The sequence below is a fragment of the Lissotriton vulgaris genome, chromosome 5, assembly GCF_964263255.1.
Source record: "Lissotriton vulgaris chromosome 5, aLisVul1.2, whole genome shotgun sequence".
NCBI lineage: Eukaryota > Metazoa > Chordata > Amphibia > Caudata > Salamandridae > Lissotriton > Lissotriton vulgaris.
In genome coordinates, this window is record NC_141693.1 from 1,645,803,188 (window position 1) to 1,645,823,931 (window position 20,744).

The following is a 20,744-nucleotide window of genomic DNA, read 5'->3' on the forward strand; positions in this document are numbered from 1 at the left end:
TTGGCAGTGTGCTCTTTCGAGGTCTTTTAAGGACACAGTAGTTTAAGAACCATACAGACGTTGGAATTTTGCCTTCTGAACAACATTCAACACTTGATAAATTCACTACGATGATAATTCTGTTGTTTGCCTCAGATCATTCTATTTAATAGCAAAGTTGTAAGCTTGGTTTTACCAAATATGCTACGATTACCTACTTTTATAGTGAAAAGTGAAACCAAAGCATTCGTCCTCCTGAAGTGATGTTTGCGTTCAATGCAGAGGTTTACCTTTCAAGCACCTGGTAATTTTATGGCTGAATGGTTCATTTTATCCTGAACTACGATGTGTTTCTTTTGGGTTTGTACGCAGTGAGGAACACTTTACACTTAGTAAGTGTGTACATTTGGAGCCTAGCAGATTTATGGACTCCAGAGACTTTATTTTCTAACTTTGGTATCCAGAGATTCTGAGATGGAAATGATCTTGATACATTTTTTAATTTCCTATCAATTCCTCTGCAATCAGTGCCTGTCCGAAGGCACCAGTACAAATAGGTCCCTTCATCTCTTACCAAATAAATTGTGATGTATTTTAGTTTATAGACTTTCATAAATTATTTTCCATACGAAAGGTCACAAATTGACTGGATATGTTTTTATTATTGATTGCCTAAAAGTGCAATATACTCTAACACACTTGTTTTACTAATTGATTTATTTGAGGTTAAGCTGGTATTTTGTCCACACACATTTGCCCCCGCGCCCTCCCCCAGCAGTAAGACAAACCAGCCCTGCCATAATAGCGTTCACTTGTGGTCTTTCAGTGATTGCGCAAAATATTTTTTGTAATTAAAAAATGAACAGCATTCTGTCTTGAACTGATACCATATACAATTCCGTTTTAAAACATGTATTTATTTTCAGGGTGTCTGCACTGAAGCTGGTATGTATGCATTGAGAGAGAGGAGAGTGCACGTGACACAAGAAGATTTCGAGATGGCTGTAGCCAAGGTAATTCGCATCATAATGCTCCGTGTGGGATTTGAAATGTTAATCTGTTGTGGCGCACACATTGTCATTATAAAAACTGCATGAGACTCTCGACTCGAAAGTAATGAATACCAAAGCGTTCTTTATAAGTGAGTGGCTCGAAGTGGTCCCCAGGCTAACTGTGAAAGCAAGCTAGTAAAATAATTAAACAAAGAATGCTTCAAAATACCACATACACACAGTTACAATCTAGATTCTACATTGACCCTTTTTTAATGTATGGATGGAGTTCGTTTTGTCTGGCCTCTAGACGATCTGCAGAGAGAATAGCAAAAGCTTATACACCCTCAGCCATTGGTTGTAACTCCATATAGTGTATAGAGTCTTATGATCTTTACCAGTATACATTCAGGTCAAAAGCAACAGTTATACAAGTTCACTAAAGGAGGGGCGCAATGGCATATTAACCTACATTATGCACGTTTACCTAGATGGAACTTGCTGCTCCTCAATTGATTTTTGTACCTCCTCCACCTTGTTACTTGCATCTATTTCTGCCCTGGTCCAGTCTGCTCTTCTTTGCACCCTGTCTCCACCTCACCTATCCCATGTTCAGGATGAATGATTGTCTATTCATCTATTTTAGAGGCCATCAGACGTGAGCAGGAATCATGCTAATTAACTAGTTACTTACCTTGTTTAATGTTCTTTCTGGTAGATACTCCTATCTAACTTCAGATGCCTTACCTTTTTGAATATTCGCTGGCATCAAACTGAATCGGAAAATCTTTAGTAGTATCCCTGGGCACCTGTAGGCAGCGTAATGTGACCTAGCCCTGACGTTGGTCCGCTCTGTTTCACCCATGCATGCTGAAGTCAGTTGCTTTCTAAACCATCTGCACCCCCTGATGCAAAGCCCAACAGCAAATGGACTTTGACCATTGTGCAGATCTCTATACTTTGGAACCTTTCAGATGTAAAAAGAATCTAGTTCATTGGAGCATAATCTGTAGTTGGATATATCTACCAAAACGAGCATTACAGAAGGTAAGTAATTTGACTTATAACTGCAGATACCTCCCCTTTTCAATAAATACCAAAGCAGTATGTCCAGGTAGTGGGTATGTTAACTGGTTCAAACCAAAAAGTCCTGCAGGGCAGAGAGGACAACTGCCCAAATGTACCCAGCTATCTAGACAGTAATGCATTGCGAACGTGTAGAGTGATGCCAATGCAGTAGCCTGGCAAATATCCATAACAGGCACTCTGTATGCCAACGCTATTGAAAGCTCCTACCATAGCCACTGAGAGTCGAAACTGCTGGCATGGCATTGCATGGCGGACAGACCCACAGGGTGCACTGTGGTCCGACTGTCCTTGAAGCGCTCCAGGACTGAGCCTGCCTTCTCGCCAAAACTGCAAGAGCCATCAAAGGGCATGTCCTTCAAAGTGGACTGGGCATCCCCCGAGAAGCCTAATGGTGTCATCCAGGTGTGTTGCTTGAGAGCCAAACTGGTGTCTATTACCCAACCACTAGAATCTGCAGTGTCCTACCTACAGCGAATCATAAACTTAGCTGCATTACAGCCATCTTGAATGGCTTGAGCAAGGTTGGAGCACCAGAACCACAAAGGTTGCGGTGTAGTGCCCCAATAGGCATTAACTGATCAAAATGCCCAACTGGTGGATGCGATCATGCACTTTTCAAACGTTTCGATACACTTATATTCTCTACACAGTGGTGTGTTAGGAAAGGCATTGGGATTTATTCGACATGTAGATGCCTGTACGACCAAGCTTTCCGGTGTCTAGCGATGCGTCAGGAAGGCTTGGTCGCCGCAAACTGGACAGTTATGTTTTGCTATCTGCCTGTTGACTGGAAGGCCGAAACAAAGAGAAGAGGGTCTGCGAGGGCTTCATTAAATGGAAGAAGAGGTTCTGCTGCAGTTTGCCCTGGCTGAAGCACCTCAGTGAGGACATTTGTTTTCACGTCCATAGTGGGCAACTGGAGGTCAAGAGCATCAGCTTCCCTTTGCAACTCCATTGCAAAAAATGCAATGTCCTCTTTGGTAGGTTCAGATAGAGAAACAAGCCCAGTGTCTGGCAAAGTGTCCATTCCGTGGGCATCTTCAAGATCCTGATACCAGTTGTCATTGGGATAGTGGTGTGATGGTTTGCCCCCTGCATAATAAACATCAGTCCGTTCCAAACAAATTATGAATGACTTGATCCCTTCCATGAGGTAGGAGCTGTGTATCGGAGTTCGAAGGATTGCCCAAGGGCTGTATCCCAGGTGGTCAGGGTCGAAGGCGAAACACACCTACTATGAGTTCGAAATCACTAGAGGAAGCACTTCATCTGGCATTGATGCATCATAGTGTGGCATGGGTTGGTGTGCCAAATTCTGATTCAGCACCAAACTATGGTGCAGGACCCACAGCTGGTCTAGAGGATCCAGCTTCCACCGCAGGCAGATTCGCAGCAGGATTCCAGGTGTAGGTCCTCACAGTTCCTTGGAGCCCAAAGGCACGGTAGTGGGAGCCTCTGGCAAGCCAGTGAGCCACAGCACAGCATCACAGATTTCTTTGATTATCTGCAGCTATTGTAAACCACTCTGGATATTCAAACTGCCTCCAGAGAAGGGTAGGAATCGAATCCCAAGAGTAATGACTTCGGGAGCAAGTCCAGGAAACACTTTGACACCCTTGTGCCTACTCTGGAATTCAAGAGTGGTAGGAAGAAGCAGAGTTTTTAAATGTGTTTTTCTTGGGCTTATCAAAGACTTTGAAAGTGACCATCTGTTGAGGAAACGACTTCCCTTCACCTAGTAACACTGTGTAGGTTGTTTTAGAGGCGGTGACATTTCCCTTTTACACTAGTATTGAAAAGAAATTGAAAAAATAGCCTTGTCGAGGGGTAGCTCCGGATCGGTGTCTGATGCCACAGAAAGAAACTTACTGATGTCATCACCCATAGGTGGTACTAGTATGCTGCTCTGCTTGTCACTTCTGGAGTGGGATGACATCAGCACAGAGCCGCACAATGCCACCAACTGGCTCGCAGGGGGACTGCTAAAGTTTTTCCGGATCTCGTCTGGCACCAAGGGAAATATTAAGTAGGTGACTGAAGGATGGGGGGGAGGGGGGATTATTAATTAGGTGAGGTATCAGCGGCTAGAGGTATCTATCAGAAATATGGCTCTAATACACACATTCACAAATACAGTTATGTATCCAAAGGGATCAATGTATTCTCCTAGTTGCACTACAGGTTACAGTTAATTAAGATTTGGCAGTATTTTAAAAAAAAATAGTTGTGTAGAGATTTGCATATTGTAAAATGCACCCACAAATGTACAATTTTCAGAAATGTTAAAAATAAATTCCATACACAGCAGTCTTTAAATTGGAGTTTTTGAAACCAATCTGTTTCATTGTAGTTTTAAGGTAAAATAATTCTTGGTTTGTGTTATGGATACAGAACAATATTTGGCCTGTCATGGCAAATAATTCCCACTGTTGTAATAGTCATCGTGTTTATGGAACTTTTTCCTGCAAACGCATGGACGGAACTAGATTTATTTTCACATTTAAAAAAAAAAAAATGTATAATTCTTTTAACATTTCAAAATATAAAACATTGTAGGTCACAGTATTGTAGCATATGCGATTTAGATACCAGGATGCATTCTTTATATAGGCATATTCATCTAGGGTATTAATGCGGTGCATCTTGTTGCCTCAGTCTGTACATTTCTCTGGTGTCCCCTGCAGTTCGGTTCATTTATGTTGACATTTGAGCACATACTTTGGAGGCAGGGAGTGCAGAAATAATATGGCTACAAGAGATACTTTCTTAACATCTTTGGTTAAACCGTTACAAGTAGGCCACATAAAAAAGGTTTCTTATTCAGCACATACCTTATTCTCAAGTTGAAGAGATTCTATTTCTCTACCAAGCTTATGTTCTTGGACTTGTCCCAGTTTTATTTTTTGGAGGTATCTTCTTGCATTGCCAGTTTGTCTGGTACTTCAGTTAATCACTTTTTTTATGAAAGTTCAGTTGAATGTCTAAAAACTGCCCAAAGGGCAAGTTCTCATAAACAGTGCGGTTGATTAATAGTATAGTTTGCAATATATATATATATATATATATATCTCTTAACACATGCTGAGATAAATGCGGCTTCACAGGGACACGCCCATGAAGGAGTAGGAGGCTCCGAAACCGGTCGGCGAGAAAAGCAGTTGCCTTTGAAGCCAAGAAGCCTCCACAATAAAGTTTTGACAAACGGGCTGCTGCGGTGTGCTTTCCAATTCTTTTTGGGAATTCTGTGGAGATATATATATATATATATATATATATATATATATATATATATATATATATATATATATATATAATCAAGTCACTTAAAAGATAATGAATGATGTTACCATAGAATATATATATATATGAATATATATATATATATATATATATATATATATATATATATATATATATATACACCTATATTTATGCTCAAAACCAAAGTTTGTTAAATATATTCACTGCATGCTAGAATTCATTGAAAGGTTTCTGTAATGGCTCATCACCATCCAAGAAGAAAACTAAATTGATACCTTTTCTCAATGAACTTCTATAAAGTGTTCAAAACATGCACCCTTGATTTCTGATAGAAAGCATCTTTGTATTTAAAGACATTTTCCTAGGCTAGACTTTCACAGGTCAGAGTAAATTTGGAGGTTCTCAGGCATTAGATTCATACTCCTTTTCTTGAACTGCTTTCCATTGTTGGCATAGAGCCCTCAAATCAATTTTTTAAACAGTGATGTTAATACAAACTCATTTAATGTTGCCTCAGCTTAAGTGTTAGTTTTCAAATGCAAGTCTTCTGTAAAGACGGCGTCACCAGAGCTGTGCTCTTCAGCTTAATTTTTTTTGTTACAACTTATGTCCTTTGGTGTTACTGCAGAATTAAGTCAACGCACACCTAGCTCCAGAATGTACAAATGTTTTTCTTTCCATTTTTTTGTGGGTAGGCAGATGAGGGTCTAAGTTCTAGGCCTCTGACACTGCTGTTGTTCAAACCACGTTCTGGTGTAAGGTCATGAAAACATTGTGGCCCAACCCCACACAGTGTATTGCCTGCCTCTGCATCACTCTAGGCAGAACTGTGAAATATCCTGAAATCTTTTAGCCAGCATATTTAGATAGGTAGAGGAGCCAATTTAGACTCTCCCGTATCGCATTCCAAATTCACAAAGAAATGTTTTTAGAGGAGAACAGCACCATTTGAAAGAAATTAGCAAACAGCACATTTTCCAAGAAGACTCTTTTTACCTGATCTTTAAATCCCTCTACTCCGACCTCCAAGATGCAGACGTTTGGTTTGCTTGGACCGCCAGTGACAAAATGCAAGAAATCAATAATGGCACCCCTGACTGAGCTGTCATAATCAATCGCATCCACCATACAGTTGACAACTAAATCTTTTTTCTTGGCGATCAAGTCATCCTTCAGTTATGGTGGCATCTTCAAAAAATGTTTTAATGGTATTGACAACTAGTGCACTTGTCATACAGATGTTTCAAATATATCCCCTATTTTTCTTCAGCCTTTACAAGTCACTTAAAAGATAATGAATGATGTTACCATTGAATGGATCTGGTACACCAGTCAGTCAGCAGTTTGCTGAATAGTGGCGTGCTACAAAGATGAAGAACATATTTACAATTGCTGAAGGCCTTATCAACATTACAAAAACTAGACAGTATATGCCCCTCCGATGTGCAAGTGGCAGCAGACTTTATAAATAAAGTAGAAGATACTATTGAGGATTTGTATACCAGATTTCCTCCAAGAGGTCCATAGGCAGTTGCAAGCACTATAACCTCTACCACTGCCTCCTTTGTTAGCAGATTCCTGCTTCTGCAGAATCAACATCGGTCCTAACAGCTCCTTGTAATAAATGGGTGGCTCCCTTGTCCATGGAAGAAAAAGGAGGAGGAGACGGAGAGCATGACAGTGACAACAAAGAGGAAGATAATTGGGAGAAAGAAAACATTCCAGATCAGGACCTAACTAACAAATGTTCCATTTATAATGCCTCTTATCATGGAGGGATACTCTATCCTGCAACATTCTATAATCTAAAAGAATATCCTACAACTTTGAACTGCCCAGGCCTGTAGCCGAAAAAATTAATTCCAAAGACAAATCAAGGAAGTCGATCAGATCTATCCCTTTATCAGACCATCTGTGGAATAAAGGATATTTTATTTGTGAGCTACCTGGCTAGGTACACCACTGATTTCTCCCACCTGGATCAAAAATACATTGTCCAACACATCTCTAGCATGCCTATTCAATCTGGGGGAGCTGAACTCGTGATTTCAGCTGCTTTCCAAGGTTGGTCCACAGCCCAGCATCTCCTGCTACACTGGCAAAGTGAAAGATTACACCATTGGCAAAAAAATGTCATGGCATAATATTGAGCCTTTCCCAGGCAAATTAGCAGACAAATGTAGAGGTCAGTTAATTTTACATTGGGAGTGAGGCTATCTTTCTCAGTGCTTTAGTTGCAAGTAAATAACTTTTTCACCCACTTCCTGTGGTGTATAGGTGTGTAAGGTAGCCAGAAACCTATTGACCACAGTCATTTTGATCTTGTTGTCCTGTGCATCATTAACAGTTGACGCTTGAGGCTTTCAGACTCTTCAGACTTCATGCTAAATTCAATAGAGCTAATAAAACATGGTCTTTCCAGGGGCATGAATCAATTGTATGGATTTTCCTGGCAACCACAAGGTCTGCCCTGCATGCCTTTTTAAAAGCATTTGCCAATGAATGTATCTTTCTGCAAAGATGTAGCCTTTGGCCATTAACTCCCCGCAGCCCATTGAGACCCTCACGGGTGAGTATTGCGCTCCACAAATCCCTTATTGATTGATTAATTAATATTTCATTAATCTTTAAAATAAAATACACCCTTTTCACATCCTGTGAACTGAGATGTCTTAAGATTCTAAGGAATGTAGTCTTTCAGCTTTAATTGTATCAAAATTGATTAAAATGGTGTGACCCACCTTAGAACTATCAAGGCTGATCAACAGCAGCAGCAAATAAGTTGTTTACAACAAAACACGTGAAATTACATGCTGGGGAGGAAAGCTATTCTCTTTTACCTGAAAAATTAAAGACTTCTACACTGAAAAAACAAATTAAAAAACCATTTATGGATAGAATGCATGTATGAAAGAAATACTTTAATATGTATTATACATAATATTCATTATACTTTTGAGGTTTAAAATAGTCCCCATGTGTTGCCAGGCAAGCACTCCGTAGGCGGTGGAAAGATAAACCAAACAACCAGTAGCCTGAAGTGAGGGAGAAATACTCCTAGGTAGAGCCAAAGGCAAGAATATACGTTTTTAAAGAATTGATAAATCATGCAGGACAGATGCGCTATCAAGCCAGATCTAAAACAATTAATGTGTCTTATGTGTTCAAGTTATCTCAGGCGATGACCCTGGTGAATATTGCAGTGGATCTGTAAATAAGCAGATCATTACATTGTGTTTCACTCTAAATAATTTACAAACTCTTTATTGAAAGTATTTCTCCCTACTGTGTAATAGTTTTGACTTTAATTCTGCTGTACCACACATCACTCAAAACAGCTGATTTTAAAATGGTCTCTTCTCTCTCGCAGGTGATGCAGAAGGATAGCGAAAAGAATATGTCTATCAAAAAGCTCTGGAAATAAGCACAATGGACTTGGATTGCTTCATGAAAGTATTCGGCTGTCTAGTTTTTTTTTGTCCAGTTTAAAATGTCCTTGGTTAGAACTGTTTTTTCTTTAATAAACAACAATCACTAATCAAGTGTTTACTTTACTATGATCTGGCTTGGCCTCACTGTAGGAAGCTGCCTCTGTATATGGTATGCCACTAGGTGGTTATACCATGCAGAGACCCGAGGTTCCCCAAAAGTGTACAGAGCTCCATGTAAAACCCAAAGTGCTCTATTAGTGGTAGTGTGGGCAAGCAGCCTTGGTCTAACATAGGAGTGTAAGACCTTTATTGCACAACCTTGACCAGTAATGAAAACATGACTCAAAAAGGAGATTTCGATTGTACTTTATTTTAAGACCGTGATGTTTGCAATAAGGTAAGTGCTTTTTAAACTAAAAATACTTTTTACTTTCTGAACAGTTCAGTGTTTTCCTTTAGTGGAAAGCAAGGGTAAGGTGAGTACCAAAACTGCACCTCAAGCGACACAGGGGCGGCCAGATGCAGACGTCAAAACCGAATTTGGCCCAATGCCTTTCCATTTAGACGGGTGCTTGAAGCCACACTGTTTGCAGGTACCAAGATTTGGGGACTAGGACCAACACTGGAAGGGCACAAAGCAGCACCAAACATACACTGCCAGCGGCGGGTGCAGGGTGCAATTTCAGCATCTGACACCCAATGCGTTTCAATGGGGATTATTTTTGGGGAAACGGGCTGCATGCATCGAACCAGAGGGTGCAGGCTGAAAGCCAGCGACAGCTCGGGTAAGTTGGAATGTTGGAAGTCACAGGGGCACAGCTGTTCAAGCTCACCAAAGCCCAGGGGATGTGGGTGCCTTTAGATGTTGAATTTCTTCTTACTAGGCTGGTTGCGGTTAATGAGGCCCTTCGGATTCACTCTACAGGCTCCATCATGGAGGTCAGCCAACACTGGATTCAAGGTCTGGATCGCTGGGGAGACTTCACTGGTCAGGTGAGCAACTCAGACTCTGGCTGTAAGCATCAGGTGCAGAGTGGGTAGGGCTCTCTGTTCCACATGGCACAGGAGTACTTTGATTTGATTTCTTCTGGACAGGAGTACTTGGAATTGATTTCTTCTGGCCAGGGTTTTCAAAGGACGTTGGCTGCACGACAGGTTGCCTTTTAGTTGCAGTCTCTCGAAGCTGGAGACAGGCCGGTAGGGTTGGAGACAAGGCACTCGCCGTCTTCAGGCTTCTCTGCAGGGTCAGCTTCTGGGATGTCTTCTTTCTTCTTAGGGCGTCGCAGATCTAGCTTTCGAGTCTGGGGGAGCCACCTAAAAACTAAATTTAGGGGCATTTTAGGGGAGTAGCAGGTAGGGCCAAAAGGCTCCTTGCCTGGGGTGGCTACACCCCCAGTTATGCCATCCTCCTGTAGGAGGGGGCATAGACCCAGTCCTGATTGAAAGGGTCTTCCCATCTTCAAGATGGCAGGACTGAAAGATGTACTTCACCTCGCCTCTCCCACCTTATGGGTGGAGTTGGCAGAGGTGGGCACACCGCCAATTCTCCTAGGTTTCCTTGCCCGGAAGTGGGGGTGTGGACCGTGGACAACTATCAGCTGCTAACAGCAGTGGCTGGGGGTCGCATTACAAAGGTGGCCGGCCATTGAAGCTTTCCCTTCAAGCAGTGGGCCATCCTGGAGGACACCCCACCTCTGCCCAGGATGGGAATGGTTTCTGGTCCCAGAGAGCCGAGGCTCTCCATACAGGGGTCCAGAAACCTGTCTGTGTGTGACAGGCTGCGTAAAGCCAGCCAGTGACCACACCAAGGTTGATATATTTTCAGGGGGCACCTCTGAGGTGCCCTCCGATTACATGGTGTAATAAATCTCAGTGGGAATTTACAACAAGGATTTGTTTGGTACCAAACACTTTTGGTTTCAGTGAAGCCATTATGGAGCTGGGGAACTTGAAATGTCGAGTTTTCAGCCTATGTACTCCTCTTCGCTTCCCTGGCACTTACAATAATAAAGAATTGACGTAAGTATTTTAGGAGCATACCAACTCGTGCAGGTATGCTCTGACCTGTGGTGTAGTGCACCCTGCCTTAGGTCTGTAAGGCCTGCTGGAATGGTGACTTACTTATACCATCAGACAGTGCTGCCTTGCATGGCACCCAGGCAGTTTGCCATGTAGACTGTTTTTCACCCCACAGGCGTGCATGCAAGTGCAGTATTGTGGTCCTAGTGAGGGGGCCCTTTTCATCTCCCAGGGCCTAGATAACAGAGTACCACTTACTAGGGACTTGCATGGGGACAGAAGTACCAATTGTAGATCTGTGTTTGAGGCATGTGGGCTGCTGAATTCATATCTGTGCATAAATCGCCGCCTAGTGTTGGGTCCGGATGATTGCACCTTGTTGTCCTGGAAGAGTCTTCGAAGTATCACGAGAAAAGTGGCTCCTCCCCTGGACTACAGTGCACATGGGCATCCTCTCTATCTTCAGATTGTTTTTTTCCGCCATTGGGTTCGGATGTTTTTCCTACACTCCAAGTTCGGAATCGAAACAAAACTTTTTTAAAGGCCAAAAGGCCTTCGCCTCGACGGTATTGTTTTTGCTCGGTGCCCATTGCCTCGATTAAACTTCCTATTTCTCTCCGGTCATCGTCGCGGGCCGTTGGGCCGTTCGACGCCACGTGGGCCTATCGTCGATGGAACGAAGTCCATTCAAATTCTGCCCACAATGCCATACCAAGTACCCGCATACTGACAGACATCCAGTATGCAACAAGTGCTTGTCACCGGACCATAGAGAAGAAGATTGCCTGGCCTGTGCCAAATTCCGTTCCAAAAAGACGATCCGGAATCGACGGGCTGCTAGGCAAGAGATGCAGAGCCCAGCACCAGAACTGGTAAACATTTTCGATAACTACCAAGACCTCATCGACGTAGAATACTCGGATCTAGAGATCGTGGCCGTCGAGGACGATTCGGAAGACTAACAGATCCCTCAGGGGCGAACTGTGAGTACACTGCCCCTGAAACCCACTCTACCGAGAACAAAGGCTCTGGTCGAGGTATCGCCAACAGGCCTTAGCCAAGATCAAGACACTGATTCGATAGCCCCGCATTCAAGCTCGGCTACGAATACCAAGAAAAAGCCTTCTGACACACCAGGCCCAAGTCATGTTCTCAAAAAAACAAAGGTTGTCGATCCGAAGGCTGTCGGACCGAAGGTCATCGTACCGAAAGTCGCAGACCCAAAGGCCGCCGAGCCGAAGCTAGACGTTCAACGTAAGCCTATACAACCAAAGGCCCGTCGACCCTAAAAGGGGTGTCGACTCGAACGTCGCACCTAAAAATGCGGTCGAACCGAAAGCAGTCCAACCGAAGAAGGTTGCGCCAAAGCCAATCGACCCGAGCACAACTGCTCGGAAAAACCCAGTCGAACCGAAGAAACCAATTGATGCGACAAAGGACAAACAATCAAAAAAGGTCGAACCTCCGAAAAAACCGGTCCGACCAAAAAGTCCGGTCGATCCGAAAACAAGCCTCGACCGGAAGAAGGCTGAAGAGACACCTAAGTCTATCAAACTGACAAAAACTGTCGATCCAAAAACAAAAGTCAATCCAAAAAAACCAAACCCAAGGATTCGACTCCAAAACCAAGGACAGTGGAAGAACTCTTTTACCCTGATCCTATCGAAGAGGAACAAACAAAACTGTACATAGACCCTGAGACTGGCAAAGTAACAGTTTACCGCAAAAAGAAGAAACCACCTTCACCAATTCCTCTAAAGAAAGAGAGACTCTGCCACTTTGACCTTTCGAACCTGTCTCCTACTATGCCTACCAAGCCTTTTGCCCCTTACTCTCCTACACACTCGGAGTATAATGTAGATTCTGCAGAAGAGGATCCTCAACAGGATTATAACTATCCACAGGACCCAGACACACAAGATAACACATGGGACAATCAAAAAGAATCATATGATACACATCCCATCCCTGACACCTCCTACCCAGTTAAGCCATCACCCACAGATGATCCAGTGGCATTTAACCTACCAGTGGATAGGGCTGCACTATACCACAATGTTGATATGCATAGTGACCCAATAAAGGAGGATTTTCTATTTGATACATGTGCCTCTTCTGATAGAACAGTTAGAGCACTCCCTATGTTAAATGGTGTACTAAAACACGCCACTGATATATTTAAGGATACGGCTAGAGCACGTTTTATCAACCCTAGGGTTTAGAAGAAATATAGGGCTGCCCCTTCAGACCCTACATACATTAGAGGTCAACTACCACTTGATTCACTAGTTGTAGCTAATGCACGAAAGAGGGCTAACTCTCAGACAACTGGAGAAGCACCACCTCTTGATAAAGAATCCAAACTTCTTGAAGCCTCAGGAAAAAGAGTAGCTGCACAGGCAGCCAATTCAGGGCGAATTGCAAACACACAGGCTCTACTAGCTCGCTATGAAAGGGCACACTACGATAGACTAGAGAGCATACTGCAACATTTACCTGAGCCATTCAAAGAACAAGCTGATGCTTTTATTCAGGAGGGGAAGTTCTTTACAAATGCTTCCATTAAATGTGCATTAGACGCAGCAGATACCGCAGCAAGATCCCTTAATACTAGTGTCTTGTTAAGACGGCACGCATGGCTACGCATCTCAGGCTTTAAAAGCGAGGTGCAATCTACTATTCTTAATCAGCCGGGCAATCCAGACTTCCGCTTTGGCCCACAGTAGATAATATCCTTGATAAAATGAAAAAAGACACTGAAACTGCAAAATCAATGGGTGCACCTCAGTTCCAACAGCATAAAGGTTCTTTTCAGCGCTCATCATACAGAGGAGCTGCACGAGGCAACACGTCACAAGGTGACTCGACATATAAAGCCAATACCCAATCCACCTTCAATAAAGGTTCCAATCGAGATGGCTACAGAGGAAATAGCAATGAGGGTAGAAGACGTGGAGGCAATAACAACAGAGCCTCCACTGCGACAAAACAGTGACTTCAATACACTACCTCCAGACCACATAACACTGGTCAGAGGAAGAATACAAGAGTGCCTACTTCCGGTGTCGTCCTACATTGCCACTGGCTTGGTAGGTGACACAGGACTGACACAAATCCTTCACCTTCTGAGACATACCCGGCCAATAGAAGTGATTGATTATCCTGACCAGGGTACCAAGCTAAAGTGACTTCAATGGACAGGTGAGCTACTCAGACTCTTCCGAGTCGTGCCGGAAGCATCGGGTGCAGAGTGGGCAAATCTGGGTTCCAGATGTCACAGCAGTCCCTGGAGTTGATTTCTTCTGGACAGGTCTGCTGTCCACTGAAAATAGGAGTCTTTGTTGGATGTAGCATTTCTCCCAGGGTTTTCAGAGGTTTCTGGCTCTGACATGTTACCTTTTGGTCGCATGCTCTGAAGCTGAAGGCATGCCCGTAGGGCTGGGGCCAAGGCAGTCGTCCTCTTCAGACTTCTCTGCAGGGTTGGCTTCCAGGATTTGTTCTTCTTTGGTCATCGCAGATCTAGTGTTCAGGTCTGGGGGAGCTACATAAGTACAAACATTACGGGAGAAGCAGGTGGGGCCAATTGGCACCTTACCTGAGGTGACTACACTCTCAAATATGCCACTTCCTGTGAGAGGGGGCATGGACTTGGCTCATATTGGAGGGTCTCCCCGTCTTCAAGATGGCGGGTACTGAAAGATGTACTTCATCTCTCCTCTCCCACCTTAGGGGTGGAGTTGGCAGAGGTGGGCACACCTCCTATTCTTCTGGGTATTCTCGCCGAAAGTGAGGGTGTAAACCGGGGGCTGCCATCTGCTGCTAGCAGCAGAAGCCGAGGGTCTCATTACAAAGGCAGCTGGCCTTTGAAGCTCCCTCTTGGAGCACTGGCCCATCCTGGGGGAGGAGGTGTGACACTTCTGCCCAGCAAGTGGATTGATTCTGGTTTCCGAGAGCAGGGACTCTCTATACAGGGGTCCAGAAACATGTCTGTGTGTGGCAGGCTGGTTAAAGCCAGTCAGTGTCAACACTGGGTTGGTAGGTTTTCAAGGGGCACCTCTGAATTGCCCTCTGAGTAAAAGGTGTAATACATCTCAGTGGGAATTTATTACAAGGAGTTATTTAGTACCAAACACTCCTAGTTTCAGTGAAGCCATTATTCTGCTGGGGAACTCAAGGTTCGAGGCATGTGAGCTGTAGATCACATGCTTTACATACTCCTGCCATCTAGTGTTGGGTCCGGATGTTTGCAGGTGACTTCTCCTTTCAGTGATAGTATGCATGTGCATCTACTCCATTGTTATATTGTTTATTTCTACCCTGGGTGTTTGGTTGTGTATTGCTGCGCTCCACTTCAAAACCGTTTCTTTGGGTTCCCCTCGGTGCGCTATCCACCCTACCCGCTGTAGTACTGATTTCAAACGCATATCCTTCTCTGCGTATCGTATCCGTCAATGAAAACATCTACTTAGAAGATTTTGGCAATGCCGTCCGGCCTAACAGCGTCGGTCCACTTTGAGGTCGATGGAACGGACTCCTTTTAAATTGCGCCAAGTATACGTGCACCGACTTGCACGAAGTCTGTAACTTGTGCTGGTCTCCGGAGCACAACGAAGAGAACTGTGACGCGTGTAAATAGTTTCAAACAAGGAAAACTCTGTGATCCTCTTGCTTGACGTCGCAAGATGCAAAGCCAAAAATGTCAAATACACGCCAGACATCTTCGGCAAAGGATCCGAACAAGATTTCAACACACAATGAGCCGAGAAAGAACAAGAAGAACTTGTCTCCATCCCGGAATCTTACTCTCAGTCGGAAGGAGACTTTCCGCAAGGTAAACGTCCCGTGAGCACCGAACACCCCTTAACCAAAAATCCAACTCAGCCAAAACAAAAGGCTTCGGTCCCACCCCCGCCTTTGGGCCATGGTCCACACCGACAAGATGTTTCCGACGCCCAGCCCTCCGGCTCAGCATCAAAGCACGTCTTCCAGCTCTGGATCGAGTCAGCCAAAAACTGGCACCAAGCAGAAACATTCGGGCTCGAAGCAAAATCCGCCTCAGAGCTGAAACCATTGACTCCAAAGACTAAGTCTCCTTCAGCACCGAAACCTTCGGCGTCAAAGTGATTCTGCCTCGGCACCGAAATCTTCTGCGCTGAAACCTAAAACTAAGCCTCCGAAGCAGCAGCTTCCACATTTCGATGCCCCAACACAAAAGGGACCATACATAAATCATGATACAGGACGTGTTCTTACAAAGTCACCTCAGACACAGAAACCTGAGTCAAAATAAGAACCTTTCTTTATTCCTTTCAAGAGGAAGAATGTGGATACTAACCCTTCCCCTCTTTTACCAGGTTCCCCTACACCAACCTCTCCACCTTTACGTCATTTGATTACACCAACTAACTCACCACCACCACCACCTGATGATGAGGATGATGGGGATCAGGGGGACAATTTAGTACTGATAGATTCCTGGAAAGACTAACATATAGATTCACTTACAAATAACGACCCAGATCTTTACCCTCCAAAGCCTTCTCCTGATGACAATGTAGCACATATAGAGTTTCTCACTAGAGCTGCACAATATCATGCGGTGCAATTACACAAGGAATCTTTAGGGCAATATTTCCTATATGTAACAAGGAATCTTTAGGGGAATATTTCCTATATGTAACACTCAGTACCACACATAGGACTAGTTATACTCTGCCTATGCTAAAAGGCATGATGAGACCTGCTGATGACCTCTTCAAAGATCCAGTACGGGCTTGCATTCTCACTCAAAGAACTGATACAAATATATTATTGCTCTTTCAGATCCAGTCTTATTAAAGGTCAGCTATCACTAGACTATTTGGTATTCTCTAATGCCCGTAAAAGAGCCATGTCACAGGCCACAGGTTTTGCTCCCCCTCCAAACAAGGAGTCAAAACTATTAGACGCCTCTGGTAAACGGGTAGCTGCCCAAGCAGTAAACCATTGGCAAATTGCCAACACACAGGCCATACTAGCCAATGATAAGACGGCACACTGGGACGAAATGGAGCAGTTGCCGAGTAGCTACCGTTTATTGCAGTATTATACCTCCACATGTACTGAATGCACTAACGGATACCCCATATACGTCTGGCTGCTCACTAGGGGCTTCTCTGAATCCTGCTGCTTTTCCTTTGCACATCTATTATGTATATATACTCTGACCTAGTATATCATTAATATTATACTCCTTTATATATACTACACCCCTCGCACTTTCAATATAGTATTGCACTGTTAACTACCTCATATCTCTAAAAACTACATATCTCCTCACTCTGTATACGTGTATCTTGTTCCAGTGTAGCACTAATATTACACCTCTAGATTATCCACTGTTATAAGCTGTACCCTTCCTCCTCTATCCCAGTACTGCAACGACTGCTACCTCATACTCTTATTATTACTATTACTATGCTACCTCATACCTGTATTATTACTATTAGTGTGTTTATACCTATGCGACGTCGTCTCCCTTCACATATCTCTGTCTCCATCCTGTGTGGTAGGGTGAACCCATTCCACTCCGCTCCTTGGACTGCACCAATTAACACCTCCTATTTCCTGTTTTCGTTGTATTTTGAGTCTGATTGTGTTTATTGTATTTAGATTTTGATTCTGACCATGTTTACAACGACTGCTGAATCTGATAGTGATTATTGTATTTAGATACAGTGATTTAGATTTAGATACATGCTACCTCATATCTTTTCCTGGACGCTACCTCATATCCCTTTTGGATGCTCACTAGTGTCACTTATAACGCCCTAGCTCCTACACCCAACTTTACAGTCTCTAAAATGGAGCGCAGCGGCAAGCACACTTTTAGAATTAACTACCCCTCCACCCTCACCAAAAAAGCCATTAAACGTTTTAAACATAACTTCATGAGGTCGCACCCTGAAACACCCTTTGCCGACACCTACTTTTCACCGGGCAATGGAGCCCTGAAGACCGATATCATCCTCCACACTTCACGCAGAGCCCAACGGAAAAAAGCGTTCCTAACCCTACTTACCGTCTCCTCCACCAGGAAAACAACTCATGGCCTAACTCTCTCTATCATACCTTCCCACCTCTTCCCTGGCAGGACTACCATTACTATCTATAACAACGGGACTGTCCTTATTCAATCCACGGACAAGAACCTGGAACTACTAGACAACCTGTTCCCCAAGTTCAAAGAGCACCTCTCCAATCCGCGGACCTCCACCCTGATCTTCACCAGCACCATCACCCCTGATGTCGCAGCCCCCACCTACAACACCTCTACCCCCAGCACCCCAGTAAATAGCCCACCCGCTGTTAACACCCCACATTCCCCAAGGACAGACTCCCCCAGCACCCCAGTAACTGGCCCACTTGCTGTGACTAACACAAACGCCGCCACCTCTTATACTAACCGCCCCTCTAACGTGATCCCTTTTACCCCCACTCACATCCCCCCTTTCCCTCTCCTCCCTGACATAACAACCCACACCCGCAACACGCCACCTGTACACACCACCGCTCGGAGTTTATCCACTCCCCCCTCCCATCCCCCCCACGACAGACGCCCCCCCCCTCCCCAGCTCCATCCCCACTCTCACCCGCGACACTCTCACACCTGACAAAACAACTCTCACCCACAACACGCCACCATCTGATAACATCACCACTCGAAGCCTATCCACCCCCCCCTCCCATACCCCCTACGGCGGACACTTTTCGCCCCCCAGCCCCCTCCCCACTCCCACCCACGACACTCACACCCTCCCAATAACACACACAGAACATACCACCTCTCCTACCTTAGCATCCCCCTCTCTCCCACCTCCTACTCTCAGCCCTCACTACCATCCGGTCTCCCCCACTGTCTTCGGCCTTCACTCACTCTTCCACTCACCGGCTCCCTCTCCCACTGGCGGCACTACCTTTGCCTCCCACCCACCGCCTGCTTCACTCGCACCCCCCGCCAACAACGCCATTATATCCCCCCCTTCGATTCCCTGCCCGCTTTCCAGTTCACTACACAACCTCTCACCAATGGCTCCCACCACCTTCGCCATCCCCAATGCTCCCCCTGACCAGACTTTACCCACCCTCCAACAAGTCAAAGAGGATATTCTACAAATCAAAAAAGATATCCGCGCAATCAAAGACCTGCTCTCATCACAGCCCAGTCCTCCTCCCATCATCCCTCTACCCTACAAAGGACGCACCCGCCCTACATACCCTCGCCTCCAACGACATCCGCGCTGGCCGACTATCCCCGTTCGCAACAACTCCCACCGCCCCGCCGTGTCCTCAACCCACTGTCGGACCGCGACCTATGCTCACTACTACGCTCTTATGGCTCGGTCCGGTAAAACACATACCCAGCACACACATCCCCATACCCACAATTCTTACAAACCCTCTGAGGCTCCCAACACTCAACAACAGAGGTTCCGTCCCTAACAACCTCAGAAAAGTTCCCCTCACTCTAGAAAGCTCGACCACCCCTCTCTCTCCCAAACTCAAATGCATCCTACTCAATTGCAGATCGGCCCAGAGACACTCCTCCGACATCGCAGAACTCGTCTCAGCTAGGGATCTGGACCTAGCCATTCTAACAGAAACTTGGCTCACTGAAGCCTCTACCCCGATTATTGACATACTAGTCCCCCCCAACTATCACATCATTAGGTTAGACAGGTCTTCAGACAAGACGGGCGGGGGAATTGCATGCATTTTTAAAAGCAACCTCTCCGTTACTAAAGTCACCTCCCTCTCCTCTTGTGAACTCCTCTGCCTCGACATTACCAGCGAGGGCAAACAAGTTTGTGCTCTACATCTCATCTATCACCCGCCTGGTGACAATCTCATATTCACCCAACAACTCATGGACATGATCACTTCCAATGCCGGTCGGCAGACCACCCAAGTCTACCTGGGTGACTTCAATCTCCACTGGAACGACCAGAAAGACACAGTGGTAAATAGTCTCAAAACTTTCCTTAATGCACTTGACCTCACCCAAATATGTGATAGACCAACACACTACAAAGGCGCGATACTTGATCTCATCATTGCCAAAGAGAATTCTACACAACTGGAGACGATTCTACCCTGCGACTGGTCAGATCACCACATTATCACATTCTTTATCAATGAAAAAGTTAAACCTAACCCGACTCAACCAATCAAATCCAAAACATGGAAAAGGGACATGAAGAATCTCAACGCCTCTACTCTGCCTCCCCACATCGGCAATCTCCTCCTTCCCCCTTCAGGTGCCTCGGATGTTCAATCACTGACTGACCACTACCTTGAATCTATAAATACATTAGTCAATGAAGTCGCCCCACTGCAACTGAAGAGTCTCCACCAAAACTTCTAACCCCTGGTATGACGACAGACTCAATGACGACAGGCGTTCGATGCGAATGGCAGAGCGCACCTGGAGAGCGGACCCCTCAGCACTGCACCTCAAAAGGCTCAAGAACAAGAGAAATGCCTACTTCAGGAAAATAAAGCGAACAAAATTGGACTTCTTCAGCCGCCAATTGGACCAAGCAAAAAACAGGCCAAGAAAACTCTTCGAACTAATCAAAACCCAAACAAAGGCACAACCCCTACAATCAAGTAGCACAACAAACGACACCCCACACTGTGAAGACTTCTCTGCTTTCTTTAAGCTAAAGACTGACAACATAAGAAATGACCTCATCATGGATGTAAGCCGATTCCCCAACCACACAAAAATGGCTAACACTCAACCTAAAAACATGGCTTCCTGGCAGTACTTCGATACCTACTCGGAAGAAACAATACACAAACTGCTCTGCACCTTGAAGCCCTCCAACCACCACACAGACCCTCTACCTGCTAATGCTGTAAAAGACTTCATCCCCTTGCTCCTCCCTCTCTGGACCAAAATCATCAACTGCTCCCTGCAACAAGGCCTCAT

General features: G+C 44.8%; 1 protein-coding gene across 1 annotated transcript in view; it reads left to right on the plus strand.

Moving 5' to 3' along the window:
- The window catches only part of PSMC5 (proteasome 26S subunit, ATPase 5), a 116,650-nt gene extending 107,791 nt beyond the window's left edge, over positions 1-8,859 (plus strand). Inside the window, exons 11-12 of the mRNA XM_086923794.1 lie at positions 906-992; positions 8,692-8,859. Coding sequence (XP_086779920.1) covers positions 906-992; positions 8,692-8,745 — 141 coding nt within the window. The 3' untranslated portion in view covers positions 8,746-8,859. The remainder of the gene's footprint in view (positions 1-905; positions 993-8,691) is intronic.
- The last annotated feature ends 11,885 nt before the right edge of the window (positions 8,860-20,744 follow it).